This window comes from Monodon monoceros, unplaced genomic scaffold (assembly GCF_005190385.1).
Source record: "Monodon monoceros isolate NGI ecotype Baffin Bay Population unplaced genomic scaffold, NGI_Narwhal_1 Super_Scaffold_7, whole genome shotgun sequence".
Lineage (NCBI taxonomy): Eukaryota > Metazoa > Chordata > Mammalia > Artiodactyla > Monodontidae > Monodon > Monodon monoceros.
In genome coordinates, this window is record NW_021703784.1 from 93,225,274 (window position 1) to 93,247,451 (window position 22,178).

Sequence of the window (22,178 nt, forward strand, 5' to 3'; positions counted from 1 at the left end):
GGAGGACTTGCCGAGCCGTCACTGAAATGGCCTGACCTCCAGTCCTGTGACCTGCTCCTCCCCGTGTAGGATTCCCCACTGAAGGACTCGGCCCAGCTGTTTGGCAAGGAGGAGAGACGGAAGCTCTGGCCCGCCTGGATAAGCACCTGGAACGGAAGGTACGGCCGCGTTTCTGAGACACAGAACTTCAGATGCTGACACCCATGCTGCAGGGAAGATGGAGCCAGGTTCATGTCCCTTAGGGCCTCTTAGCTCAAGCTGGTTGAAAAATGGAAAGTCTTCCTTATGGCAATAGCAACAATAATAATAGCAGTTACCATTTAATGAGTGCTTACCATGGGCTGGTCACTGGGCTGAGCATTTCTGGGTTTAGCACCTGCTTGCACTATATCCTTTCATCTTTCCAACAGCCCTACAAGGACAGCATTAAGCTCCTCCATTTTACAGATTAGGAAACTAAGGCTTAGAGTGGTTAAGTAACTTGCCTGAGGTCACACAGTTAGTAAGTAGTAGAGTGAGATCTTGTTCTATGTGATTCTAAAACTTAGGCTAGATTGCTTTTCTTTCATCTGTGTGTCCCCTTACTAAGAGGGTATCTGGTCAGTAAAGTCCATAAGATTAATTATTTTGTGTTCATGTGTCCCCCATCTTTTGCTGGGTCTCCTCCAAGGGTTTGATTTCCATTTGCTTGTCACAGAGAACAAATGACCCACCTCCCAGTAAAGTGGGAATTGGTAAGAGGAAGGAAAGAGGCCAAGGCCCCAGAGGCACCCCTCATAGTGTCACATGCCGCTACCTCCTTGGGACTAGAGAAGCAGAGGAGGTTCTCATGAACAGTCAGCTTCTATTTCCTGCCCCCCTGCAGATGGTTTATAGACTGGGTCCCTAAAATCACAACTTGTTCTATTCCTGCTCACATGGCTGGGCATTTGGCCCAGCATCCAGGTGATAACAATGCAAGAAGGAGGCTAAGATAGCAGACTTGGAAAGAATGCTTCCCAGCCCTGGAGGTACCTCGCCAGCAGTGAAAGCACACCATGGGCCTAGCCTCCCCAAGGCCCAGCAGCCTTGATGTCCCTATTTGGGTGTTACCATCAGACAGGGCCGAAAGCAAGCCCCAGCAATTTAAAAGGATAAGAACTGATGTCCAAGGGCATGGGGGAACCAGCTGTCTTTGTCCACGTCAGCTTTACCAAGAGATTCTTACGGTCAGCCTGGAGACAAAGGCTGGGCCAAGGAGGCAGAAAGGGGCAGATGATTTTGGAAAAGAGGCAGACAACGTCCTCTGGTGGTGCTAAGCAGATTGAAAATAAGCTGCTGGTGACCAGCCTTGCCACTGCTCAAGGAAAGCCTGCCTGAGAATGAAATAATACAGAGGAAAGCAGAGCTGAGATGGTGAATGCATTCCAAGTAGCACTAGTTGGACACCTAGATCCAGCTGTGCCTGAAGGCTACATCTTGGACTCTTGGTTATATGAGTTTAAAAAATCCCTTTTTCAAAGGCCACCCCAGAAATGGGGTGGCAGGAGTACAATGAGACTTAAAAGTGTAAAGAGCTAACCTATAGCTTGGGGATTATTATCCCCTTAAAAGCATTTTGGGGCTTCCCTGGTGGCACAATGGTTGAGAGTCCGCCTGCCAATGCAGGGGGCACGGGTTCGTGCCCCGGTCTGGGAGGATACCACGTGCCGCGGAGCGGCTGCGCCCGTGAGCCATGGCTGCTGAGCCTGCGCGTCCGGAGCCTGTGCTCCGCAACGGGAGAGGCCACAGCAGTTAGAGGCCCGCGTACAGCAAAAAAAAAAACAAAAAAAAACACACCAAGTCAGGGACTTCTTTTCCAGACACCCCTGGAGGGCCTCTTTTGTAGTGGGGCCTTATGTCAGGGCCCTTCAGACTCAGTGGTAGCCCGAGGGAATACGGTATTTTACACGTCAGGGAGAACAAAAGGTACCTGATGGGCGGGAGTTTAACCATTTCAGGAGGTTTATTTTAACTTCTTCAATTCTCCAAATCTGAAGCGAGTATTTTCTTATGTCAGAATGGTCTAGCTGCTAGAAAGACTGCCTAAAAAGACAGGCATCGTGTCTGTCTCCAGAAACACAGTCTATAGGAGATGATAGACACGAAACAAGTAATTACAGTATGCTTAGGGTTAGGAAAGGAGTAGTTCAGAGGGTTATGGGAATGAAAGAGCAAGAGGATTATATTAATCAGTTCTTGTTTGCAAGTTGGCCTTTGAAAAAGGGATTTTTTTAACTCGTATAACCAAGAGTCCAAGATGTAGCCTTCAGGCACAGCTGGATCTAGGTGTCCAGCTAGTGCTACTTGGAATGCATTCACCATCTCAGCTCTGCTTTCCTCTGTATTATTTCATTCTCAGGCAGGCTTTCCTTGAGCAGTGGCAAGGCTGGTCACCAGCAGCTTATTTTCAATCTGCTTAGCACCACCAGAGGACGTTGTCTGCCTCTTTTCCAAAAGCTTCAGAAAAAGTCCCAAGGAGTGTTTTCATTGGTCTGGCTTGGGCCATGTGACTCTCCCTGACTCTGTCACTGTGGCCAGGGAAGGGGGCGCTTTCTCTGGCCAGACTTGAATCTGGGAGTGAGCCCACTCCCAGAGTCAGAGGTGGCTTAGCTTTACTTTCCCACCTTGAACTGAGATTAGGGAAGGGTTGGGCCACCACAAGAAAATTAGGTGCTGCTACCAAAAAGGGGGAGGCAAACAGTATGATCTTTACCACTGGGTTACCCAGTAGTAGCTGAGGACAAGCATCTCTCCATAAAGGTGTCCCAATTAAATGAAAAAGGGATGATGGAATCTTGCAGCCCCTAGTGAGGACACATGGTGCATTAATGACCTCTAACACCAAGGAGAGTGACGGTCAGGCATGTACCCCCTGTAGTCTTGCCAAGGAGATCAGACCTGAGTCCAAGCCAGTCTCTGGTACCAGCCACCAGTTTGCAGGCAGCACACAGGACAGAGGGATGTGTTGAACTGCCCCGTAAGTACACAGGGAAATCTGGACTGTGGGAATTAGTACAAGTCAAACGGCTTGGATTCTTTGGCAGAAAATATAAGAGGAAAAGAAGGAAATGGCAGGGAATGCATAGAGTAAAAAAAACTTAAATAACACATCAAAGTATAATGAGAACATACTGTATAGTACAAGGAGCTCTACTCAGTGCTCTGTGGTGACCTAAATGGGAAGGAAATCCAAAAGAGGGGACATATGTATACATATGGCTGATTCACTTTGCTGTACAGCAGAAACTAACACAACATTGTAAAGAAACTATACTCCAATAAAAATTAATAATAAAAAAAAACACTTCAAAGTCTTTTACATAGCCAAGACTAAACTATAGTGCCTAGGGATGCACATTTGGGTGAAAACAAGAAAAAAACACTTAAAAATGCGAGAAATAACTGAAAAGATAAAGCCCTCCCTTCCAAATGTGCTTTGCAAAAACAGGAAAATGTAAACATTTTTATTTATTTATTTTTTAAATTTATTTATTTTACTTATTTATTTTTGGCTGCGTTGGGTCTTTGTTGCTGCGCGCGGGCTTTCTCTAGTTGCGGCAAGCGGGGGCTACTCTTCGTTGCGGTGCGCGGGCTTCTCATTGCAGTGGCTGTTCTTGTTGCGGAGCACGGGCTCTAGGTGCACGGGCCTCAGTAGTTGCGGCACGTGGGCTCAATAGTTGTGGCTCGTGGGCTCTAGAGCGCAGGCTCAGTAGTTGTGATGCACGGGCTTAGTTGCTCCACGGCATGGGGGATCTTCCTGGACCAGGGCTCGAACCCGTGTCCCCTGCCTTGGCAGACGGATTCTTAACCACTGTGCCACCAGGGAAGTCCCAGGAAGGTGATTATTATAAAAGTTGGGCAAGTGGTCACTTACAGGGCAGGGAAGGGACCGTGACTGGGATGAGCACATAGATGGGCTTCTGGGGTGGCCGGCAAAGTACTGATTCTTGAACTTTGGTGGTGTTTGCACAGGTGTTTGCCTTAGAATAATTTGTTAAGCACACATCTGTGTGATTTCTGTATCTGTGTTTCACTTAAAATAAAAAGATTTTCAAAGAGAGGTGGGCCAAGGATATGAGCAGGTAAATATACCTCGCGTCTGTTAGAGGTACTTAACCAATACCTGAGGGATCACCTGCCGAGGAGGTGGCCTTTAGGTTAAGACTTGAAGGAAGAGTCAAAATTAACCAAGGAAAGGGGAGTGGAAAGGAAGGCAGCACTCCAGCCAAGGGAGCTGCGTGTGTAAAGGCTAGTAAGAGCATGGTGCTTAAAGAAGAGTGGTGAGGAAGGAAGCTAGAAAGATGGGGCCACTGTGGGGTGCTTGTAAGCCATGTTTAGGATTTGGGACTCTAGCCTAAGAACACCAGGAAGCCCAGTGCATGTATTGTCCTCAGGGACAGGCATTTTAAAGAATCACTGTGCTCCCACTGTGGAGGGTGGATTAGGGGGGACAAGAATTGATGCAGAGAGGTCAGTTAGGAGGCTGTCACAGTTGTGCAGTATAGATACAATCTTAGCCTAAACCAGGTTGGTGGCAATAGGGAATGGAAAGAAAAGGACAGATTAGAGAAACACTTGGACAGTAGGATTGACAGGACCTGGTAAGCAGGGAGTCAAAGGTGACGGCCAGGCTTTTGGCTTGGGCAACGAGGTGGATGACAGTGCAGTTTTTGAGATAGGGAATGCCAATGGAAGGGTGGTTTAAAGAAAAGAACCTGCTACCCTTGAGGTGCCTGAAAGGCAATCAAGTAGAGCTCTCTGGCAGGGAGTTGGGTGGAGTGACTTGGGAGTCTAGGTGAGCAGTCTGGGCCAGAGCTACAGACATGGTGATCGTCTGCAAAGAAATTGTCTCGGGAGCCGTGGGACTGGATGAACTCAGGCAGGAACACAGTTGAGTAGAAGGGACCTAGAACAGAGCCCTGGGGTGCCAACACTTAAGGAGTTGGGAGGGGTGGTGGACCTGGTGAAACACCAAGAACAACCAACCAGCTGATGGCAGCCAGGAGCCAACAGAATGGCAGGTGTGGAGACAGGGAGCAGTCAGCAGGATGAAGTGCTGCGGGGGAGTCCAAAAATACAGGGACAGAAAACGCCCACAGGATCCGGTGGCATGGACATCTCAGAGACTCTGGCGGGAGTGGTGAAGGCAGAAGTGGAGGTGGGCGTGAGGAAATGGAGAAAGGCTGGCTGCGAAGGGAGGAAAGAGGACCCAAGGGGAGAAGTCCGCAGGGTGACTAGAAGTTCTTTTTGTTTTGTTTTGTTTGCAACGAAACAAGGTCATTTTCCCAATGTCCTTGGAGTGAACAGGGAAGAGAGGGAGAGATGGAATGTGCAAGAGAAGGAAGAGGGGAGGGCTCCAGAGCCAGGTGGAGGCCTTAGCCTTGGGCAGGGTCACAGGAGGGACAGGGAGTAGATGGGGATGCAGGTGAGTTTCTAGATTTGGTGGCTAAAAGTTGAGGTGTTTCCTACCTGATGGCTTCCATTTCCTTATCAAAAGGAGGGAAGGTCATCTGCTGAAGGGTGGTGGGAAAGTGTGGAATAGGAGGTCTAAAGAGGGTGTAAAGGACTTCCCTGGTGATCCAGTGGTCAAGACTCCACACTCCCACTGCAGGGGCTGTGGGTTTGATCCCTGATTGGGGAAGTTCCGCATGCCAAGCAGTGCGGCCAAAAAAAGAATAAAGAGGGCGTGAAGTTTGTGAAATAGTCATCACGAAGAGAAAGAGGGCATTAGGAGTCGAGAAAGAGAAAATGGTTATTAGAGGTAGTGGAAAAAGACTGGAATCTGGAGTCAGTCCCTCCAGCTCTGTCTCTTACCACCTCTGTAACCTCAGAAGAGTCACGTAACACTTTGAGCTTCCTTTCCTCGTTTTTGAAAGGAGGTAATGACAAATGCTGCCTCAGGCGACGGTTAAGAGCGAACGAGAGAACACAGGTGCCAGTGAGCTGTGGAGATAAAGCTCTGCAGCAGCTACGGATGATAAAAACGAGACCAACGATCCTGCGTGACAAGTGGCCCAGCAGTGAATGACTGCGGGTTTCCAGGAATGGGTTTCTCGGCGCTGTTGAACAGTGGGGAGAAGCGCTTGGGTAGCCACCGTGTAGCAGCAGCCTCAGGGCCCCTGGGACAGAGCAGGGACTGAAGGAGGGATATCTTCCTCTGTAATGTAGATGCCCTTTTTCCGTTCTTCTGTAGAATCACAGACCCTTCAGTGCTTTCAGAAACTTTCATTTTCATCATCTTATTTCATCCCCAGGAGGTGGGAAATTTTGTTCTCATTTAATAAACAAGTAGCTGAGGGACTAAATAACTTATGCTCATAGCACAAATTAAACAGAGTCAGGACAAGAACTTGGGCCTCATTGTTTGATCGGTGGTGGTTCCATCAAAAATTCTGCCAGCGTGAAGTAGCAGGACGTGCACAGGTTCTCATCCTGGCTCTTTGGCTTTCTGGTCTGCGACCTTAGGCAGATTCCTTAACTAGCTGGTGTGTCAGGTTTTTTCCTCTGAAGCCTCCAGGTCTGTCCTTTCTTTGCCTTCTCTTTCTGCTGCAGGCCTGGGTTGCCAACTATGAGAGACCCCGCATGAATGCCAACTCCCTGCTGGCCAGCCCCACGGGCCTCAGCCCCTACCTGCGCTTCGGCTGCCTCTCCTGCCGCCTCTTCTACTACCGCCTGTGGGACCTGTACAAAAAGGTAAGGGGCAGTGAGCGCGGCAGAGCCCGCCCCCGGTTGCAGCCCAGAGGACACCAGGGCTTTCTGGGCCGGTCAGTTACCCTGAAGAGAGGCCTTCCCTCTGGCTTAAGTGTGCGTACTGTCCAGAGAAGGTGAGGAAGAAGCCACATCCAAGAGGGGCCAGAGCCAAGCACAGCGCAAACTGCTGATCTAAACAAATCCAGATTCTCAAGTGGACCAGAACAGGCAGGAAAGCCGACCTCGGGGTGTGACCCCGGAGGTGGCATTTCTGCTGGCAGCAGGTGGATGGGGGCCAAGCAGTCAGGGTGGGAGGCAGGGAGGCTGAGGCTGCTGCCAGTTCTAAGGCGAAGAGCACAGCAGCCCCCTATGGGGCTGTGTCCAGAGCATTTAAAGGGGAGCCTAGGAGCGGCAGTTGCCCATCAGTGATGAGGAAATGACCCGGAGGGCTGAATGCAGGGCTGGACACGGACAATAGGTGGATAGCCCTGTAGTAATGCACCCACCCCCAGGAGGAGAGAGGACAACACATCCAGCTGTTCAGATTCATCAGATCCATCCTTGCGTCTGCATCGTTTCACGTTGTTTCCTCATTCTTGCCAATATCTGGATTTTGTGGCATGGCATGCGGTAACTTTGCCCGCTTGGTGGGTAATCTTGTGATTTTAGGAAGATTATTATTTGCTTGGCAGTCTGATGTCTTAATTCTTTCATGGCCCCAGATCCAGGCTGTTGGGCATAACTTATTTAACCAAAATCTAGACTGAGCATTTTTTCCGTGTGCTGATGAGAAAACTTACTTTGACGTTTTAGAAAGTGGAGCCCAACAGGAACTCTCGAGGGCAAGGATCATGACCAGTCTTTGGGAGTTTGGTTCCCAGTGCAGAGTCCGGCAGCGCTATCCCTTTCCACTGCCTGCTGCTCCGCAGCCATCCTCAGGGCTCTGAGCAGTAGTGGGCACAGCCAGGGCCCAGGGTTCACTCTGCCGATTCTCCTGGGACAGGGTCCCTCCACGCATCTAGGGGCTTTGGAGCCACCAAGTTCATGGCAGCTCCAGATTCCTTTGTGGGGAAGTTCTGAGTGGCACGGCGCTGATAGCTGGGCAAGCGTTTGTATCCACGTGCTGTCCCACCCCACCAGGTGAAGCGGAGCAGCACACCCCCGCTCTCCCTGTTTGGGCAACTCCTGTGGCGAGAGTTCTTTTACACGGCGGCCACCAACAACCCCAGGTTTGACCGCATGGAGGGGAACCCCATCTGCATCCAGATCCCCTGGGATCGCAACCCCGAGGCCCTGGCCAAGTGGGCCGAGGGCAAGACAGGCTTCCCTTGGATTGACGCCATCATGACCCAACTGAGGCAGGAGGGCTGGATCCACCATCTGGCCCGGCACGCTGTGGCCTGCTTCCTCACGCGCGGGGACCTCTGGGTCAGCTGGGAGAGCGGGGTCCGGGTGAGTCCTCTCTCAGCGGGCAGCCCAGGGCAGCCCCCTTTTGGGCTGGGGGATGGGCTGGGACCCCTGGGTCCAGGAGATTCCCTCCAGATCCTTCTTGGCTTGCCCTCAGCAGAAGGCTTTGGCTCCCTTCTCCACAGGGTGTGTGGTGACTTGGGGGGAACCATGGCTGTAGGTCCCCAAGGAGGCTGATTGTCCCACCCTCCCTGCATCTAGGTATTTGATGAGCTGCTCCTGGATGCAGATTTCAGCGTGAACGCAGGCAGCTGGATGTGGCTGTCCTGCAGTGCTTTCTTCCAACAGTTCTTCCACTGCTACTGCCCGGTGGGCTTTGGCCGCCGCACGGACCCCAGTGGAGACTACATCAGGTGCGGGTGCAGACCAGGCTCTCTGGTTTCTGGCCACTTTGGCCTCCTCCTAGGGTGAGACGTGCTTGGCCTTTGAAGGAGACTCTAGCGTGCTGATGGGTCCTCTGGCGTGTCTGTTTCAGGCGATACCTGCCCAAATTGAAAGGGTTCCCCTCTCGATACATCTATGAGCCCTGGAATGCCCCAGAGTCGATTCAGAAGGCAGCCAAGTGCATCATTGGTGTGGACTACCCACGGCCCATCGTCAACCATGCCGAGACCAGCCGGCTCAACATTGAGCGGATGAAGCAGATTTACCAGCAGCTCTCCCGCTACCGGGGACTCTGTAAGGAGCCCCTACTCTGACTGCCACCCCCTAGTTCCCCGAAGGGAAGGACAACACCTACAGGCTCGGGGCGTAGACATTCCCAGATGTTTGCAAAGGGAGGCCGCCGAGCACTGTCTTCCAGGCTGTTGACTTGACTTCCCGGGCACACGCCACACAGGCTGGGCTGGATCAGGCCTCTCTGAATTAGTTGTGGCCAGTGGGAAGCGATGGAACCTTGATGTCATGGCCCAGCACCCCCTGCCTTGTACCTACCTGCCCTGGGGCCCTGTACAGTCCTGTGAGATTGCATTCTGATTATCCCCCTACCTCTTTCCCAGGTCTGCTGGCGTCTGTCCCTTCCTGTATGGAAGACCTCAGCAATCCAGTGGCAGAGCCCAGCTCGAGCCAGGCTGGGGGCATGAGCAGTGCAGGTGAGTACAGCCAGCCTCCCGTGGCCTGTGCCCACCCCAAGGGCACTGCAGAGCTACTCCCACTTCAGTCACTGAGGGCTGAGGATGGAGGCCAGAACCAAGTTATGCCCCGATAGAACTTGTATTCCACCTGGGGAGACAGATGGTAAAGGAGCTGTGCAGGATCATGTCAGATAACAAGTGCTTTGGGGGAAAATAAAATCAAGTGACCTGATAAAAGAGGGCTGGGGAAGGGGGTTACTTTAGATGGAGTACCAGGGCCCCATGCAGTGAGCAGAGCCAGCCTTCTAAGAACAGGGGGAAGAGCATTCCAGGCAAAGGGAAGAGCAGGAAAAGACCCAGAGATGGGAACAAGCTTACCCATTCCAGGAACGAGAGGAGGGAGGCCAGTGGGGCTGGTGTGTTCTGAGTGAGGAGCTGGAACGAGAGGAGGACGGACACAGCAGGAGTAGCAGCGTGTAGACTCAGCGTCCACGAGGAGGATTAGGGTTCCGTCGTCAGGGCAGGGAGAAGGCACTGACGGGGGTCAGCAGGGCAGAGGCGTGACCTGGTTTATGTTTTAGAAAGCTCACTCTGCCTGCCGTGTGGAGGGCACAGTGTGGGCAAGAGCCCCCGAGTATCGGAGGCTGGAAAGGAGGCGACTGTAGTTGTCCAGGCAGGTGGAGGGAGAGAGGAGTAGATGGCCTTGCTGCATTCTTAACCTCTGCCGTTCGGCTCCGGGACGAAGGTCAGCGAGCTTAGACCGGCAAGAACGTCAGGGCTTTTTCTAGTTTCTAGTTTGCCCAGCCAGGTTGGCTCCCCGGGTTAGGGCACTGCTCACTCTGGCTTCAGGAGGCCAGTTACGGAGGGAATGCCTCACCCTCAGCGCGAGGATGGCAGACAGGCCAAATCAGTCTCTGGCCTGGAGCCCATGGGATTTGGGGCCCAAAAGCTGGCTGTACTGCCAGCAGGCCTGGTTATGCTCTCCTTGGATATTTCCAGGCAGAGTCGCTGCTGAAAGGAAGGTCAAGGGGCAGGTCTGAGAAGCAGCGCGCTGGTTGCATTGATGAGCAGGCTCCCTGCCCCCTAAAGAGCTGCTGCTACACGGTTGAGCGTCATCTTGGCTCCACACACAAGTCTGTGTGACACTTTGACCTGCTTCCCTACAGGCCCAAGACCACTACCCAGTGGCCCAGCGTCCCCCAAACGCAAGCTGGGAGCAGCGGAGGAGCCACCTGGTGAAGAACTCAGCAAACGGGCCAGGGTGGCAGGGCTGCCCCCTCAGAGCTGCTGAGCAAGGATGTCTGAGAGTGAGTGACAGCAGCTGGCAGTCAGCTTCAGGGACGGGCGTGGGAGAGAGGTGGGGTGAGTGTGGAGAGCTGCCCTGCCAGCCGAAGGCTAAAACCCACAAACTAGATTAGAACCTGGTAGGGGCCGGGGGCTTTTCTAGGGTTTCAGCTCAAATTCTACCATCCTGACTTCTATACCTTCTAATACTAGAAAGAGAATTTAAAGATAAAGCCTTGTTCTTTCTTTGCCAGCTAAGGGAAAAAAAAATTGACTCTTGCTACCTATCAAAGTGAGCCAAATCCAGAAAAAGAAAGCAGAGACCCGATTGAAGCTGTGGGAGAAAGAGTCCCAGGGCAGGGTCTGGGGGTGCTCCAGGCCCCTCTGCCATCGCCCCGACAGGCTGTGTCCTGTAGGCTGGCCAGCAGAGGGCAGCACTTACCTTCAGAATTCAGGCTTAGGGACGTTTGGAGGCTCACTTAGCCCAGCCCCACCTGAGGGCCAGAAGACCCAGGCTCCCCTATCGCCTGTGCCTCTTACAGCCACTCTTCCCGTTCGTGCCTTTCTTGTGGCTTCAGCTCTGCACTTCCCTGGCAGTGCTCATCCTGAAAGCCCCCTGAATGTCTCAAAAAACAAAAACAAAAACCTGGCTCTTCCTTCCCCAGAGCAAGAAGGGCCTTTTGAGCCTTTCTGGGGGAGATATAAATTACTGTCCCCTTTCGGTCATCATCTCGGGCTGTTCCTTATGTGCCGTCAGCATCATTAGGTTGGAGGGTGATTTTCTCCACGGAGCCAATTCTTTTTTCTAAACCCTTCTACTTCAAGCCAGGTGAGGCCAACTGGTTTGCACATCTAGACTTGAATGCCAGTGAGACGGCGAGCGTTTGATGCCTGTGCCCTTGTCTTTACTAGGCTCTTCGTCTTAGACATTGCAGATGGACAGATTTGTTATCTTGTTCTGGGAGTACCAGCAACCTTAGGTACTGTTCTCTTAGTTACCTCTTAACTCTGTGGTACTGAGCATAGTTCATTCTGTCTTACAAACCTGGAACTTTCCAGGGTGATACTCTGACTTTCAGGTGAGAAGATTAAAGAACAGAGAGGTTAAATGTCTGGGTCATGGTTCCTCAGAGGTAATGGCATCCAATTCAGCTTGAAACTGTTGCCAGCAAGTGTGTGAGGAAGGGGAGCATAAGACATAGAAAATGTGATACGGGGCTTCCCTGGTGGCGCAGTGGTTGAGGGTCCGCCTGCCGATGCAGGGGGTGTGGGTTTGTGCCCCGGTCCGGGAGGATCCCGCGTGCCGCGGAGCGGCTGCGCCCGTGAGCCATGACCACTGGGCCTGCGCGTCCGGAGCCTGTGCTCCGCAACGGGAGAGGACGCAGCAGTGAGAGACCCGCGTACCGCAAAAAAAAAAAAAAAAAAAATGTGATACGATGCCCATCCACAAGGGTTAAATAGTCTGCTTAGAAAAACAAGACAAATAACCTGTAATTCCTAGACAAATGATACAGACTCTACCAGCTTATCACGAGACAGTTATTGGTGGGCCAGAGTGATCAGGGAGTACAACACAGAAGGTTACCCTAGGGGACCCAAAAGATGAATTGGATTTAGACAGCAAGGAGAGCATTTCCAACAAGAAAAACAGCTTAATGATTACATGATCTTGTACAAATTACTTAACCGCTCTGAGACTCAGTTTCCTCACCAAAAATTAGGTTCTTGTTGCAAGGATTAAATGATGAAATGTATGTGTCAGGGATGTGTGGGGCTGCTAGTTGCAGAAAACCTGACTACTGTGTCTAAAACAAAGAGGGATTTGGTTTTCTTACTGAACAAAAGGCCCAGAGCTGGGTGCTGCTAGTTTTGGTTTGGTGGCTCAACAGTGTCAGAGCCAGTTTTTCTGAGATTCTCTTGTTTCCTGGCCTCAAGGTGGCTGCCACAGCTTCAGCCATCAACTCCTTGTTCAAAGCAAGAAAGAGAAGGAAACGCAGAGACAGCTGCACTCATTCATACAATAAACATATGTCAAGTGATCGCGATTTGCCAGACACCGTTGTAGGCACTGGATATAGTTGTGAACAAGACTAAAAAAGTCGTCCCTTCCCTCTTGGGTGCATCTTTGTGGGAGGAGACAGACAGTAAACAAATAGATACATCATGTGTCAAGAAGCCCTAAGTGGTATGAAGAAAAAATAAAGTCGAGTAAGAAGGTAGAAAGCTTGGGGCACAGTGGAGGTTGCAGTTTTATATTATGAGGGTTGTCAGGGGATGCCTCTCTTCCTTTTCCACCAAGAAAATAAAAGCTTTCCCAGGATACCCCTTCCCCAGCTTTTCACGTTGGCCTCGTGAGCCAGAACTGAGTCACAAAGCCTCCCCAAAGCTGGGAAATAGGGATGTGGATTGTCAGGATTGGTTAGACCACTGATTTCCAACCTGAGTGAGCAGTGGAATTCCCTAGAGGATTTGTTAAGCCTCAGATGGCTGGGCCCCACCCCCCGAGGTTCGGATCCGGTGGGTCCGGGGTGGGACCTGAGAATCTGCATTTCTAACAAGTTCGCAGCAGTTTGATGATGCTGCTGTTCTGGGACTGTACTTTGAGAATCACTGACTTAGACCATGCCTGACCCATTGTCTGGGCCACGTCCATGACCCACTGAGCAAAATCCAGATTCTGTTAGCTAGGAAGTGTAGGTACTGGTCGATAACTGTCTACGATATACAGGGCACTTAGCCCAGTGCCTGCCTTATAAGTTCATAAATAAAATGGTAGCTATTATTATTATTATGGATATTGTTATTTTTTTAGAAGAACATAAGGTTACAGTTGGGTCTGATCATGGAGGCTCTTTAAGGTCAGGCAGATGGAGTCCTTGGTGTACTCTCTGGGAACTAAGGAGCATTTTGGAACAGGAGAGTGAATGATCAAATTGGCATTTTTGGAAGATTAACCAGGCATTGGGCTGGGACCTAAGAAGAAATGGTGGGAGGAGAGAGCCAGCTGAGAGTCTGTGGTGGTGATTCCAAGTGGACATTACAAGGGTGCAGAGGTCAGCACTGGTCTCTTGCCTTGTAGTCCAGGAGATATCCATCAGCCTGTTGGGATCTTAAGGACTGATTCTCAAGGTTTAGCCCTTAATCATGGCTGATTGATCGGAAGGGAGGACCAGGAGGTCAGAGGACGGGACAGATACTCATGTTCTTTGGAAACCCTGAGAGAAGAGTGTTTCTTAGTGACACTTGTGCTTCTCTGTGTACTGGTGGTAGCACCTGGGCCTAAAGATGTTGAGCATCCTCGTCAGTAAAACAGTGATAATAGCATCTTGTCACCTGCCCTCCCATCGAGCATACACACTGGGGAAAGAATGAAAAACCATATGTGAAAAGCCTTTGAATGAGTAAAATGCACCACGCAGGGGAAATCACATTACCACCTTTGCATATGCTTCGCAGGGTGTCTTTGACCATGTTACTGTTACTTCGGTCAGGGCCAGCACGCTGAGCTGGATGGACCACAGAGCAGTGGCCACAGGGCCTGTGTTGATACAGTCGTATTGACCCTTCCCCCTCTCCTCTCTGTCAGTTTTAGTTCTGTGACTTAGGGCAGGATTCATAACCTTTCTGAGATGCTTTAGCTATAAAGTGTGAATAATCATTCTTTACCAGCCTGAAGGCTCCATCATGGACATTTTGAGGCCATGTTTAGCTCCAGCCTCTATAGTTTTGTGATTCTGTTATTTCTAATGCCTCAGGCCTGCACCAGACAATGATGTAAACTGATCTTGTGGGAAAACATACCCTGATATCCGTCGGTTCCGTGTTTACCTCAAACCCACATCAGTATCTGTTCTGTGTTTGGTTATCGTACAATGTTCACTAAACTGAAAACTAAGCCAGCGCCAAATAGCTCTCATTTCAGCTGCTTCCCCGTAATCCCCAAAGCTGCTGACTGCTCAGGACTCCAGCAGGCTCCAATTGTGTACAGAGTTTTCTTATTGGTCTAATTATTTTAACAGTTCACGTGATCCATTTGTCCTTCTGCTGGTACATGGTGATCTGTTGAGAGAAGCCCACTGAATATAAAGGGTTCATGGCAAGGATCACCTCTTCCCCTCCTCCACCAAAGTTCACCCAAGCTCGGTTAGCCCTGGGGCTTCGCTGAGGAAAACCTGATTTCTGGAATCTCTTCATTGTCTTTTTGACATTTGTTCCGTGTATATCCTTCCTCACGTGAAATAATGTGTGTGAAAGGCACTGGGCGATCTGCAAAATGCTGCCCAGTGGAAGCGGAGGCCGTGTGGTGGTCAGAAACCCCATCGTGCTGCTCGCTGCCCCGGGGGCCTTCGCACAGGTTCTTCTCACCTCTCTGTCTCTCAGTTCCTGAAACAAGAAGTTAGTTGGGACTTGGTGTCCCCTCACACTTTCCCTGGCACTTACTAAGAAGCTGTCGACTAATGGACGTCCCCTCCCCTTTGCCATGTGATTTCTGTGGTGCAGGAAGGGCAGGCATGTAGTTGACATGAGGAATGAGACTGAGCTAAGAGCCCAGCTTTGTACCCCATCCAGGCCCAGCTGCACCTCTGGCCTTCCCTGCTCCTAACTGGGAGCTGGCAGCAAACCCTCTGCCCCTCTCGAGCTCTTGGGCACTGTGACTCACCCCGTGTGGTGGCGAGGGGTGACCTCTGAGACCTGGTTACAGGCTCCAAAGCTTCTTCCCGACCTTGAGCCGTCGTGTCTCCTCTGCTGACACACGCTCACGCGTGCACGGTATCCACACACCCCTCCTGGGCCGGCAGCTGGGGAAGGGTGGACTTGCAGATTTGGGTTTCTTGTTAGCATCCAGTGGGTGGGAAGGGGTGTGAGGGCACAGGTACCCAGGGGGGCCGTCCTAACTGACATCGGCACACTGAGGGAGGCGCTCATTAACTTATTCTACGTTCCAGCCACTTCTGCTTCTTGTATTAATGACAGGTTGAAAGAGTTGGACAATCGTGAGATTGATTTTTTTTTTTAGTGCATGTTTTATGAGTTGATTTTTCCCTAGTGCCTCTCCCCTAGCTGTTCTTCCCTTTCTTTTAGTGCTGCTGTTATCATTTTCCTGCAAGGCCTCATCTGATTTCCCCAGCCCCCTTTTTCTGCAGACTTATGCCCTAGCTTGAGAACAAGAGTGCAGGGACCATCTAATTATCTGCAGATGGAGCAACTTGAGTAACTAGTTGAACAGGCCTCTGACTAGCTTTGTAGACAAGGGTAAGCTGGTTCTTCCAAACCTTGGTTTTCTGTTTGGGTTTGTTTTTTGTTTTTTTGGTATTTTTTTTTTTTTGCAGTACTCAGGCCTCTCACTGTTGTGGCCTCTCCCGTTGCGGAGCACAGGCTCCGGACGTGCAGGCTCAGCGGCCATGGCTCACGGGCCCAGCCGCTCCGCGGCATGTGGGATCTTCCTGGACCGGGGCACGAACCCGTGCCCCCTGCATCGGCAGGCGGACTCTCAACCACTGCGCCACCAGGGAAGCCCCCTGTTTGGGTTTTTGAACCCATCATAGAGGGTCGTGGGTCACTGGGGCTTATCTGAGGCCAGGACACTGCCACCTCCCTTCATGAGTCTGCCCCATACCTCGACCACACCCAAGTCAGCGTAGGTCCGAATGAATTGTTATTATTATAGCCACCTGACTGCACCTCACCCCCATATCTTCTAAGCTTAGGCATCAGTTCTTGAACCCTCTTTGGGTTACCCATGCTTTGAAGAGTCTGATGAAGGATAGAGCCTCTTCCCAGAAAATTGTACCTATTTGCACACACAGAGAAATGTACACATTTCTCTTCCTGGTCTTCGTGGACTGCCCCTTAAGCCTATCCTTGGACCCCTTAAGGATCCAGGAACCCCCAGAATAAGAGCCCCGTTCTAAGGAATCTTAAAGCACTCTTTATCTTCCCTCATTCCTGAAGGTGGAGAAAACACAAGAAATGGAGGTAGTAGGTAGGAGGACCTGTTGTGTATACTCTTCAAGCCTGAAATTTTCAGTTTCAAAAGAATAGTCATCTCTTTGGCTTAACAATATGGGCCAGAGAGAGATCTATGTATAAAATAGATATCACAATCAGCATGTTTCAATAAACATATGTACACTTTATATTTAACAAATATATTTATTCGTAGTGAAAAAATATGGCTAGGTTATTATAGTACAAGCTTAAAGGAAAAATTGTTGAAAATATTTTAAAGAGACACTCAGTACTGACCCCTACAGGTACCCACCCACTCCTACGTTTGCTCTTGATTTTTCCCAGCTTCTAGATAAATTATCACCATCCAGTTAAAATCTTCTTCAGATTTAACATTTGTCTGAAAAGGGTCGCATGTGTCAGAAGACTGATTTTGAATCCCTGACTCCAGTGTCTTGGACTCTTGAGAGCATTTCCCCTTTTCTGTTAATGTCTGAACCTCCATTTATGTTGCTTGGATATTAGTCTTCATGCCATCATGTTGATTTCTTTTTATATCCTCTAAAAGTCTTAATGAGCAATACTATAATATAGAGATTACTTAGTGATAAAAATACAGGTTTTGGAATCAGACAGACCTCGGTTTCCTGTCTTGCCTCCGCCACTTCTGAATGCTCTAGTCATGGGCAATTTACTTACCCTCTCTGGCTTCCGTTTTCTCATCTGTACAACTGGAAGCCACATCTTCAGGGTTCATGGGATCGCAAGCTGTATTAGTCTGCTTGGGTTCCCACAACAGAGTGCCACAGACTGGGTGACTTAAACAACAGAAATTTATTCTCTCATAGTTCTGGAGGCTAGAAGTCTGAGATCAAGTTGACCGCAGGGTTGGTTTCTTCTGAGGCCTCTCTCCTTGGCCTGTAGATTGCCGCCATCTCCCTTTGTCTTCACATGGTCTCACCTCTGTGCGTGTCTGTGTCCTAATCTTTTCTTATAAGGACACCAGTCATTTGGGATCAGGGCCCACCCTAAGCACCTTATTTTAACTTAATTACCTCTTTAAAGACCTTCTCTCCAGAAACAGTCACATTCTGAGGGGGTTAGGACTTCAGTGTATGAATTTGGGGGGACACAGTTCAGCCATAACACAAGTGTATAGTGCCTGGCCCATAGTAGGCTCAGTAAGCCTCCTTGTTATTATCTGTCTGACCATCATTTAAAAGGTACAAACTTTTAACGGAGCCCTGCATGTCTCTTTACTCTCTCAGACACACTAGACCTATTTCAGCAGGCAACCCAGCATTATGATGGGCTTACCCTGTCCTCTGTTATCAGACACGAGGCCTTTTCTTCCCTCTGCCCCAGATTCAGGATGTTATAAATCTTTAAAATGAGTCATCCTTGCGTCTCCTCTCCCCGCCCCGCCCCTCAGTCTTCTAGCACAGTGCCAGGGTTCTCTTATCTCTGTGTGGAAATTTGCTCACCGGCCGATTGTGAACTCAGGCATTGCCTTCACCTTCAAGATGACTGGTCCCGGCTGGCTTCTGTTCCAGCCATTTTTATCTGATTCTCCATCTCTGGCAGCGGCCGCTGTGCCTTGATTCAGAAACTGCCCTTGTCATATCTGAGCAAGTGTTACCCAAGGCCTCAGGTGACTGTCCGTGGCCTTCTCCCCCTCCTCTGCTGCTCTCAGGCAAGGGGCAGAGGAGGCCCAGAGGGTCTGCGGGGGACAGCTTGTCCACGTCAGCACCCCAGAGGGCCAGTGTTCAGGCACCCGCTGGCATCCCAGCAACAACCTTGTCCCCAGGTACCGTGGCCCGTTCAGTTTGCTCTGGGCTCTTCCCAGTTCCCCAGAGAAGCAGCTGGAGGAGCTGTGTCCCTGGGCAACTGAGAGCCTCCTGAACGCTCCCTTTTGCCCTTGTTTTTCTCTTTCAGCTGCAGTGCCGTGACTCTGAGCAAAGCCTGGGTGCCTGAGCAGCCACCGTGCCAGCAGAGTGCAACCTGCAGAACAGCTGATCACCTCCAGAGATGGAGCAAGCGTGTGCGTGTGTGTGTGTGCGCGTGCGTGTGTGTGCGTGTGTGCCGAGGAAGGAGTGCCCGCCTGTTTGCATGTGCATGTGTCTACACTCTTGTGGTTCCGAACACTACCTGGGCTGGAGGAGTACCTGTAGCAGCTTACCTCAGCCTCTGGACACCAGGCTAGAGGTCATGGCAGTGACTTTCACCCCAGACCTGTCCCTGTGAGCCAGCTGCCTTGTCTGAATATTAGAGTGGTGGGACCTTAGCTGGGATCCTGGCATCTGCCCCCCCAACCCTCCCTCCCTCCCTCCCTCCTCATGTCAGACTGCCAAGCAGGGGAAGCATTTCTGGCTCTTGTCCAGAGTGTGGGACTCTAGCGGCAGCTAGGGTTCTGCTGAGTTCCTGGGCAGGCTGGAGGGGACGGGTGTGTCCAGACATAGTCACCTGGCCTGGCTTCTTATTTTAAAATTCCCTGCCACTGGGTTCTCCGGACTCTTCCTTGGGGAGCTGGGACTGAGCACGCGGCTGTAGACAGATCTGGAAACTTCGCATCATCGTGCAGAAGTACAGCCAGGCGCCTGACTGGAGTGCTGCATGCACAGTATCATAGATGAGAGCTGAGAAGAACATCTCCCTCTTCGGGGCTGAAAACCTGAGGTTAGAAGTAGAAGGCCGGCTCTCACTACTGTTCCCCAGAAGCTGAGAGCCGGCCCCAAAGCTGACTGGAGGCTCAAGTGCCTCCACCGGGAGGAGGCCAGGTTCCTGGTGGCAGAAAGCCCCATGGCGCCTCTCGCCACACTCCATGGCATCTCGGTGCTGCCACCGAGCTCAGCTGACACCAGCCAGGGAAGCCATTCTAGTCTGCGCTCTGAAGGATTCCACAGCCTGCCCGGGGCTGGTCAGCAACCAAGCTGCCACACCAGCTCTCCCAGTAGCTGGACATCAAAGACCCAGGCAGGTGGACTGCCGGGGACAGTTGGGAAAGACCCAAGCCGAGATCCCACCCAGCGCACCAAGCCTTCCGGAAGCAGCGGGTGGGAGGTTTGACCCAAAGAAGCCAAGGCCTTGCATTCTAGAGGCAGCCTGTGCCTCCCACCTCAGCCTTCCACGGTCGGGGCTGTGCTGAGAAAGACACCATGAAAAGGAGGGCTGTGCGGTCAGCTGGAGCAAGTCTTCCTTCCACCCATGGCCTGCACTTGAGCCACAGCGTGTGTGTGTGTGCGTGCGTGCGTGTGTGTGTGCGTACGTGTGTGTGTGCGTGCGTGTGCGTGTGTAGCTGAGAGGCCAGTTCCTCTTGGGATCGTTGTCCTCACACGTAACATTAAGCTGGCCTCTGGGCCTTCTCCTCTCTACCTCCCCTGTGACCTTCGCCAGCCTCAGAGCTGTTCATTCCCTTGGCGCCAGCCCTGCCCTTCACTGTCCTCTGTCCTGGGACCAGAACCCTGGGTCAGGCCCCTGCCTCCTACATCTGTCCAGCACATCGACAGGCTTCTTCCTGAGACGTCCTCAGGCTTTCTCAGCCAGAGAGCTGCCTTTAGAGTCCAACTGTTGTATGTATGTCACCCTCACTAGAAATGTCCCATAATCATGTGGGGAGAACAGGGCACCAGTGATGGCTTTTTCTGCAGCATTGGGTTGGGGGCTTCACTGTTCCCTTAGCCCCAGCCAAGAGGAAAGAGAATCGGGGGCTATTGTCAGAAGGAGAGTAGAGCAAGCCTGGAAGGGCTAGTCTGAGAAACTGAGAAGGCCAGAGGGCTTAGGGCCAGAGTCAGTATTTATTTAGCAGCACCTTCACATGTCAGGACGATTCCCTTTTCCTGCCCATTTAAGGATGGTTCTCTTCCCTAAGGTACAAGTTGGCAGGACCTCCTCCCCCTACATCTCCACCATCCCTGGCATGCGTCCACTCCGGAGCTGGGAGGGGCAGGGTGAAGAGAGGGTGCATCCAGTGGCGTGGAGCTCCACAATCGCTTCGCGCCTCCCGTCTCCTGGCCCAGGTGTCCCTGGGGGCTCCTGCGGAGCATTGCCCCAAATCCTGATCCAAGGACCAGCATGGGGAGATGGTGGCAGGCCAAATGCACTTTATACAGAGATTTTCTATTGCTGGGAAGGTGTGTTTCTGCCACAGTTTGTGAATATTCATGTGTTCCATAAATGTCTGATCCTGTCTGAGCAGAGTTGTGCTGTTGTCAGTTTTGCGGGAGGTCTGGGGACTGGGAGGCAGTGGGGCTTAGCCCGCGTGAAGCCTTAGGTCAGACCGTCTTGGTTCTGCTGAACCAGGAGCCTCTCAGCCACTTTGGAGGTGGCAGGGAGGAGTGGATGGGAGATGGAGGATCGGGGAGGCTCCTAGTTGAGCAACTGGAGCACCTAGTGGTGTAAACTCCAGAGCTTGGTCAGCGTTGGAGGTCAGTCGGCCATAATGGTACAGAGCATGCCAGGGCCAGGATGCGGTTCCTGAGTGCTGTTCTGCAGTGACCCAGCCTCTCGGCCCACTTAAACACCCCCAGGCTGGGGATCAGTCAATGGCAGGGCCCCCCCAGGCGCTCAATCCATTCTTTACCTCAGCTCAGCCACGTAAGCTGCAACTGCTTGGTGCAGAGGGGATGCTACGTGGCTCTGGCCACGGAGTCAGATCTGCCCACAGACAAGCCCAGAGCCTGGATGCTGACTTTGTCTCGTGTCATCTGGCCAGAGCGGCCCCTCTCTACGGTGTGCATGGGCTTTCCTGTGAGGGTGTCTAGTCTTGGACCCCTGGACATGAGAGCTTTGTTAGCCCACACCCCAAATTCCTGTGGGGTGGGGTTTGGGCCAGGCCAAGAAAATCACAAGCTGCCTTGCACAGAGCGAGAAAGGGGAAAAGGAGGAACTTGACCCTGGGACGCGTCTCATTCTCAGCTCTGCTTTGAAGCTCCTGATGGCCCCCTTCCCATTGACACCTGGGCCTGGCCCTCCCTCTCTCCCTTCTCCTGGCTTCTCTCTAATGTGGCTTTGGTTTGGCCACGGAAGCTAAGATACCTTTGTTCTTGAGCAAGAGATTCTGGAAGATGGAGTTTTCCTACACACACACACACACACACACAGACCTGCGCACGCGCGCGCGCACGCTCCTGACCCGAGGAGGCTCCCTAGTGGAGAAGCACACACTCTAAGGAACAATTATTAGCCACTATGGCAAAATTGCTTCCCTGGGAGGAAAAGTCAGCACCATAGCAGCAGGTGGTTACCATCTGGGTGTAGTGAAAGGAGCCTGAGCCAAGACAGGAAAGGTAAAGTGTCCCCTCTGGGCCCAGGGGCAGGGAGAAGAGAGGCAGCAAGGCCTTCGGCTCTAAGTATTGAAATGTTCTCAGGGCTGGAGCTCGGGGGCTGCTTACTGTGGGACAGGTGCCTGCCGCTCCTTTCTGGGTGCTAATCGAAGGGTCGTGCCACTGGGTGGCACAACCAGTGGGCAGTCTAGATTTGCAAATAGGATTCCACAGCTGTGAAGCAGTTTGCTCTGCCCCTTCTTCAGAAGGACAGGACCTCTGTGGTTCTCAGCTGGCCAGACAAGCCAGTGAGGACTGGCCAGAGGCTCTATGACCCACCAAAGCTGGGGGCCTCGCCGTGGCCAGCAGCCCGAGTATCCAGAAGTCCATGCTCCGTGAAAGAGCTCACAGGCTTAGTCCTCTTAGGGGAGAG

At 51.7% G+C, this 22,178-nt stretch overlaps 1 protein-coding gene across 3 annotated transcripts in view; it reads left to right on the top strand.

The window, feature by feature from the left end:
* CRY2 (cryptochrome circadian regulator 2) overlaps positions 1-20,670 on the top strand; it is a 33,687-nt gene extending 13,017 nt beyond the window's left edge. For all 3 annotated transcript variants that reach the window (XM_029207798.1, XM_029207800.1, XM_029207799.1), the window contains 8 exons: positions 70-158; positions 6,574-6,714; positions 7,852-8,163; positions 8,380-8,531; positions 8,654-8,856; positions 9,177-9,269; positions 10,418-10,558; positions 18,420-20,670. In XM_029207798.1, coding sequence (XP_029063631.1) covers positions 70-158; positions 6,574-6,714; positions 7,852-8,163; positions 8,380-8,531; positions 8,654-8,856; positions 9,177-9,269; positions 10,418-10,542 — 1,115 coding nt within the window. In that variant the 3' untranslated portion in view covers positions 10,543-10,558; positions 18,420-20,670. The remainder of the gene's footprint in view (positions 1-69; positions 159-6,573; positions 6,715-7,851; positions 8,164-8,379; positions 8,532-8,653; positions 8,857-9,176; positions 9,270-10,417; positions 10,559-18,419) is intronic.
* The last annotated feature ends 1,508 nt before the right edge of the window (positions 20,671-22,178 follow it).